Here is a 6,768-nt window from a genome sequence, read left to right on the forward strand (position 1 = left end):
GACCCACAACGCGTACTCAATTGCATCTCATATCATAAAATTTCCCCTCTGCAGCAAGCATGTTTATGCAACTAGGCGTGGCGCGCTCAACAGGGGTGGTTTAAGCGAAGCTAGCTTGTCGCGAAGCCAATGCTCGTTCCGCCACGGCCTGATCAAGATCAGACCAGTTTTCAACTTTATTGGAATGTTTGACCTCGCATTGCTTAGCTGTCGCGGTTTGACAAGTCGTTCTCAAACAGTTATCGTCGCACTACGCCAGCACGTTTGTCCTGGGGCTGCCGTGTTGACGCTGTAACGATAACGCGTCAGAACCCACTAACATGTAGATCGTTTCGGGAAGTCACGGGAAAGCACCTCGCTTGCGTCAATTACAAAGCTTATGCCATGGCTGGTATCGGTGCGCTTCGCCTGTGCCGGAAGGCTCACGGCCCCAAGGGACCCACAAGCTGCATGGTGGGTACGCTAACCAAGTCACAGCCTCGAGCTAACCAGCCAACTTCGACACCCGGACGATATTTTCGAGGCATCACATTGATCCGGATCTCCTCATTGTCCCCTTAACAACAACTCCCACATTATGAAACCAAGATGCTGTCATGTCGCAAGACATTCTGTCCAGCGATCGCGCATGTTCCAGCCATGCAGGTGAAGATGCGCTTCTGGGAACGCCGGATTCCGTGCCCCCGCGGCCGCCAAAGCCCCCACCGACCTTCAGCCACAAGTGGCAAAAATGCGTTACCCGCGCAGGTATTGCTTTCCTTCCCCTGCATGTCCGCCAGGAGGGGAGCCCAGCTCTTGCTCCAGCTCGTCATCCCACGCTCGTCATCCCATCCCAACGGCAACCGGCACCCCCCCCCGCCTAGCGGTGCAGCAAACGGCGCCCCCTCCCTACAGCCCGCAGGCTCCGGTTCCATGAAACCACATGCAGTACCATAAACCTAACAAGCCAACTCCTGCCGTACAATACTGACTGTCGTACGAAGGAAATGGTAACGACGCAGTCTCGCCTTGAGGCCTTGCAATGCTGTTTCTCCTCCAGTTTCCCTCCGGCGCATCGTTGTGGTGGTGAAGTGCGACATCACACCTTCTTTACTTACAGCGTGTGGCTCACCAGCTTCAGCAATGCTCGAGTGGTGCGCGGGTTCATGATGGACACGGAGCGGGCGAAAGAGGCGGAGTGAACACGCAGCTGCGGGATGTGTTCTGTGTATGCGTGTCGGTTGGCTTTTGGGTGGGTTTCGGAGCTACATCTCCCGCAATCCAAAATGTGCAAGAATGGCGTAAATTTTTTTTTGTATACGCCCTCAACCATCGAACGTTCGTGGCTGAGGTGACATGTTGGGTCCTACCGCGCACATGCCTGCGCTTCAGTTGCTGCTGCCGTGGCTGCCGCTACTGCCTTTCCGCTCTCTCGGACACAGCGCCGCCGGCACAGCGGCGGAGCCAAGGCGCCGCCGGCGCCTAGATGGCTGTCCCAGTCACCGCTGCCGTCAGCGCCGCCGCCTTCTTCGCAAGTGCCGGCCGTGACGCTCCGAAATACTTGCGCATCTCGTACGCGTCCTCGCCATCGGCATAGTACTTGCCTTCCTTGTCGTAAATCCTGTCGTACGACAGTACGGAAGCAATAACACGCACATGGTTGGAATACATGGTGCCAACGCCGATGTCGACATATAGCACCAACCAAGACCAACAAATGCAAACCTGAAAAGAAGATCGAACGGTCCCCAACGCCTCCCACCATCCGCCCGGACATCCCAACACGCAACAGGCGCTTCTTGCTGCCGCCACCCAACAACGCTGTTGAGATCCAAATGTTTGAAATCTAGCTGTCCGAAATGATTTTCAGCGCATTGGCCTTGCCTTCGTCACCCCCTTCGATCCGCTTTTCTTTCTCACGCGCGCAGGAATGCGCCTTTGCGGACATTATATTGAATGCCTTAGGCATTTGGCAGGTGGTTCCGGAGCTACTTAGGGGCAGTTACGTCATCGCGTTTTGGACTCCAACGGCGGATATTGCTCCAGATGTAGCCGCAGTCAGCGCAGTTGTGTCACTTGTTGAGTTTTGCAACCCCTCTACGAATATATCATTGACATCATTCCATAGCACGCTAATTATACAAGTTCCGCATGTGGGAGCCCGTCCGTAATTATACAAGTTCCGCATTAAAAATGTGGGAGCCCGTCCGTAAAAGCTGGGAGGGCCATATAGCCACTAACATCTAACCCCACCCCCACCCCCTTCCACCCCAAAGAGCGCCGTCGCCCCCCACCCCTCCGGCCCACATGATTCGCAAAGTCAGTCTCCCCTCAGCCACACCGCATCCTCTCTTGAGTATCCTGCCGGCACTAGCTAGCAGACCTCCCTGAAGCAGAGGAAAGGGGAGCACAGTTTTCTTAAACTGCTTTCGCCCGCGCCTTCTTTGCCTTCTTGAGATGTCCGTCGTCGGTTTCCTTTGGTGGCCCCCCCCTTTCCCTATCCTGGGCTGTGCTCTTCGTCCCATCCGTCTGGAAACCACGTGGAAGGAGAGCTCGCACAGGCTCAGGCCGAGGTAGGAGCCGCGGTCGCTTTGTACAACCGGACATGGTTTCCAAGAACCCCACGAAGTCATCCGCCAGTTCCTTCAGGCTTTCGCAGTTGGCGGCTTTCGCAGTTGGCGGCTTTTGCAGTTGGCATTCGCAGGCACATCTACACCTTTATGACGCTGGGGTCGCTTGGGTCGTCGTCTGGGTCGTCTGGGTCGTCTGGGTCGTCTGGGTCGTCTGGGTCATATGCACACGGACAGGAGGAGACCAAGGCCAGGATGGGATCTGCATTCGGATGACGACCCCCCCCCCGGGTGGGGATGATTCGTGTTTCGTGTACTACCATCGCCACCCATCCCCTCCTGCACTTACTCGTATCCTAGCGTCATGGTGTACAAGTGTACGGCAACCTTGTTGGTCTCCCGTACATGAAGTGACACGTACTTGGCCCCAAACACCTCCTCCATGGCCTTATCTGGGAGATGAGGAATCAAGAGGACGGACAGGTAGTTAGTTAGGCAGTTAGCTAGGTAGTGTGGTAGTTAAGGTATGACACGTATTTATATTCCTTAAGTCACTACATACATACATACACACAAAAGGTATGTATGTATGTATGTATGTGTATAGTTTACATTCACAAGACACAGGGGTTGGGTTTCTCATTCCAACGTACTCCACCCTCATTCCATGTATATACGACACAACTCGCCACGCGCGTTATGCAAAACACGTGCGCGGGGCATTCCCTCGTCGTACCAGAACACGAACATACACATGGCCACACCACCCGCGCCAGGACCTTCACCACCCAAACTTCTTCCCCAACAATCCGTCTCATCGTACGCCCGACCTCTTCTCCCCTCTCCCTCCCTCCCTCCCTCCCCTCCTCCTTCCCCACGTGTTGCATTCATGAGCTTGGTCGCCAGCCCCAGCTTCCGGTGGGTGCGAGCCACCGCAACCGAGGTGATGTGGCCGTGGGGCTCCGAGGCGTCCTCCTCCCTGTCGGTGGGAGTGTGGGGTGGGAGTGTGGGGTGGGAGTGTGGGGTGTGGGTGTGGGGGTGGGAGTGTGGGGTGGGAGTGTGGGGTGTGGGTGTGGGGTGGGAGTGTGGGGTGGGAGTGTGGGGTGTGGGTGTGGGGTGGGAGTGTGGGGTGGGAGTGTGGGGTGGGAGTGTGGGAGTGTGACAGAAATGGTGGGATCAGCACATAAGGAAGTGATGGTATGAGGGGGAGGAGGGGGCGGAGGACCACAGGGGGGGTAAGGCGGAAGGTGTGTGCGTATGTATGTGCGTATGTATGTGCGTATGTATGTGCGTGTATGGCGGGTAACAAGGAGGCCTGGTGGGAAAGGGTGCAAGGGGTAAGGAGCAATCATTAAAACCAGTGAGGGGGGAAATACTTAATTCATATCAGGAAAGGCAACGGGGGGAAAGAGGAAAACAATGGACACCACAACGAATAACCAAACAGGAGGGAAAGAAAGTCACGTTTCCGATAGAAATTTCCTACAGACCCAGGGCACAGACAGTACGGCATGTACGGCATGCTTAGGGTCTCATCGCAGTGCTCGACGAATTTGTGACACCAAGACGAGCCGATATCGGCAGAGTGGTCTGTTGGGGGATTTTTTTAAAAAGGTTTGGATTCCGTTTAGTGCGAAAAGTGTCCCCTCCACACCCGCCACCCGCCGCGCTCACTTTCCCTCCTAACCCCCTTCCCGCCGCCTCTACTCCGACTGCTTGTCCTCCCCTATCCCAGCCTCTGCCACCCGCCCCTCTGTCACGTCGCGCCTCTCCCCTTTTCCCGCCAATCCCCTTCCCCTCGCCCCGGCTTCCGTTGGCTCACCCCCCTTCCCGCCACCCCTTTCCCCTCTCCCAAACTCGTCCCCACATTTTGGCAAGGACGTAACCCACGATTTTCCCGTCATAGTCTTCCGCGACTTGCAGCAGCTGAGGCCAAGATAGAATGTGGTACAAGTAGTACTGCGGCGGATTTTTTTGGGGGGGAAAAGGGTGGCGCATGTCGGGCGGCAGGAGGAAGGAATATGTAGTTGTGCGACTGTGGTAGAAAGGGCGCGAGAGCTACCTGGATAGGACGGCCGACCCAACAGCTTTTGACAGTCCCTAGTTGGCTGCCACGGCGTGGAATTGCAAATTAACCTTTAGTAATACCTTCACAATCCCTTCACGTTCTGCTACTCGACATACCTTTAGTTGGTAATTCTCCGGTAGGCTGAGTGGAACCATCATGCGCGGGGAATAAAACGAGCAAGTGGTTGCAGATGTAAAGTTAAATACTATCTAGTTAAGTACTAGCAAGCACGCTCACCAGAGCAAGTTGCATCGTTGCATCTGCATAAGATCGTCAATCGTCGCGGGTCTGATACAAACCATTATACAACGGTCTGTGGATTTCTTCCTGATTCCGTAGACTGTACGCTTAAGGCAGAAGCGCGGCTGTGCGGCAGAGAACGTCAACGTATGGCGGCAATCTCCAAAGCACTTGTCAATTAACTTGATCACAGAAATTGCTAAAAACAATCGAACTAGCAAGCGAGCGAATAGCCGCCTGAGAGGTGATCGACAAAATTCCTGTGCCGTACAAAGATGCAGTTAACGGATTAGAGTTCCACCGGAAGAAGTTTATGCGTATGCCATCGACATAGGAAAGCAACCCTCATGTTGCAGTATGCCTAAGTTCTTTGCCGTGAGTTATAAAACCATTCCGTGATAAATGGACGACTCCCATAGCGGCACAGGTGGACTCGAATCGCTGGATGACCTCTGCGTTCAACAAATTGCTTCTTGCATAGATTCTCTTAAGGTAAGACTTCCTTTGTGCGCCAACTTTACAGGTAAGCTTCCTGCCTTCCGTCAGCACTCGGAGGTCGAAGTCGTTCTGGTTGAAATTCTGCTTTCCCCTATATAAGAAACGTAACGGCAGTGCCGCATTATTATACTTGCGTATCAGGAACGCCTAGTACCCGGTTGTGTTTTATCTTTTTCCCAGTCTCCGGCAATTACGCCCAATCCTCTCACACGTCCAATACCCCGTCCGCCCAAACATCCCTTTTCCCCCCAGGATCTGCTAAGCCTAGCCAGGACCTGCCGGCGCCTACGCCATGCCGTCGCAACTGCGGAACCAGCCTGGCAACGTCACATCCTAGCGGACTTCGGACTGCTGGTCCAGGTAATGTGCAGACGGGTCCTGCGCGTGCAGGCTGATGAAAGGCGGCCTGGAGATTGGCAGGACTTACAGGGACTGGGATGTACGACATGAAGGAGAGGGAGGCTGGTGCTTTAAACTGAACGACACAGACCTCCCTGACCCCCTTCGTTCAGCTCCTTCCCCTCTTGGAGCTGAACGAATGGGAAGGAGGGGAACGTGTCCCAACCCCCCCCCGCCCATTCCCCGGGTCCGACGCCCGCCCTCTCTCGCTCTCTTGCCCCACACCTGGCCGCAGCCCATCACCCCAAAGCGCCCCTTTCTATCAATATCAAAATCTTCCAAAGGGGAAAACATCGTCCCCTTTACGGCAAGACCTACCCACGTGGCTCCACTTGCCATCATACCTATTTTGGAGTTGTGTCTGAGGGGAATAACGTCCTCCCTGGATTGGAATGTGCAGGGTGTCGGTCTCAGAGATCAGTACGACATGCTGCGGTACGTCGCCCGAGGGGAGATCCCTCCACCGCCACCTCCCCCCCCACCAAACCGCCCTAGAGGGGCCAATGGCGCTGGTGGTGGTGGCGAAGGTGACGGTGGTGGTGGAGGTGATGGTGATGGTGATGGTGGGTGCTACTTGTGTCCGGGCGCGAGCGGCTCTCCAGGGGCTAGACGACCACAACCATCACCCGCCGCTGCCGCCACAACCACCACAGCCGCCACCGGAGCGCTGCCCACTACTGCTACTGCCACTGCTATCGCTACTGGGTTGATGGTGGCGTCTGTGCCGGCTACAGCTACGGCTCAGGCGCCGTTACAGAGCGGTGTACGACCTTTCTTGCCATTTGCGGGCGTGTCGACGGACGGAGGTTGCGATGCACCCGCCGCGGACTTTTGGGTGGGGCCGGGGAGAGGGAGAGTTGGGGCTGGAACTCCTGTGCGTATGTATGTATGTATGTATGTATGTATGTATGTATGTATGCTGTCGTAGCAATGCGGCTGGTGGGAAGGGATAGAGTGGGGGTTCCCCAAGTGATGGTGAGTGACGAGGGGAGGGTGGGGCGGTGGGGGCCGGGG

At 55.7% G+C, this 6,768-nt stretch overlaps 2 protein-coding genes across 2 annotated transcripts in view; one reads left to right on the top strand and one right to left on the bottom strand.

Annotated features, from left to right (window-relative positions):
• Positions 1 to 694: 694 nt before the first annotated feature.
• Positions 695 to 5,056, bottom strand: VOLCADRAFT_80842 (uncharacterized protein). The gene is made up of 6 exons (XM_002949882.1): positions 4,855 to 5,056; positions 4,734 to 4,758; positions 4,417 to 4,508; positions 3,428 to 3,528; positions 2,899 to 3,001; positions 695 to 1,600 (listed from the first exon to the last, which is right to left on the bottom strand). The coding sequence occupies exons 1-6, from the start codon at positions 4,917 to 4,919 to the stop codon at positions 1,462 to 1,464; spliced, it is 525 nt and encodes a 174-aa protein (XP_002949928.1). The 5' UTR covers positions 4,920 to 5,056; the 3' UTR covers positions 695 to 1,461.
• Positions 5,057 to 5,259: 203 nt separating this feature from the next.
• VOLCADRAFT_90241 (uncharacterized protein) overlaps positions 5,260 to 6,768 on the top strand; it is a gene marked incomplete at both ends in the record, with an annotated part of 8,197 nt that continues 6,688 nt past the window's right edge. The window contains 5 exons of the mRNA XM_002949775.1: positions 5,260 to 5,349; positions 5,608 to 5,715; positions 5,990 to 6,189; positions 6,250 to 6,317; positions 6,408 to 6,589. Coding sequence (XP_002949821.1) covers positions 5,260 to 5,349; positions 5,608 to 5,715; positions 5,990 to 6,189; positions 6,250 to 6,317; positions 6,408 to 6,589 — 648 coding nt within the window. The remainder of the gene's footprint in view (positions 5,350 to 5,607; positions 5,716 to 5,989; positions 6,190 to 6,249; positions 6,318 to 6,407; positions 6,590 to 6,768) is intronic.

Source organism: Volvox carteri (genome assembly GCF_000143455.1).
Source record: "Volvox carteri f. nagariensis unplaced genomic scaffold VOLCAscaffold_16, whole genome shotgun sequence".
NCBI classification, from domain to species: Eukaryota; Viridiplantae; Chlorophyta; class Chlorophyceae; order Chlamydomonadales; family Volvocaceae; genus Volvox; species Volvox carteri.

Bases quoted from the DNA above. Each gene is read 5' to 3' on its own strand.
- VOLCADRAFT_80842 (XM_002949882.1), bottom strand. From the start codon at position 4,919: ATGGTTTGTATCAGACCCGCGACGATTGACGATCTTATGCAGATGCAA. The intron at 4,509-4,733 runs GTATGTCGAGTA...AATCCGCCGCAG, and splicing joins CGGAGAATTACCAACTAAAG to TACTACTTGTACCACATTCT. The intron at 3,529-4,416 runs GTGGGGACGAGT...TCCCACCGACAG, and splicing joins GGTTACGTCCTTGCCAAAAT to GGAGGAGGACGCCTCGGAGC.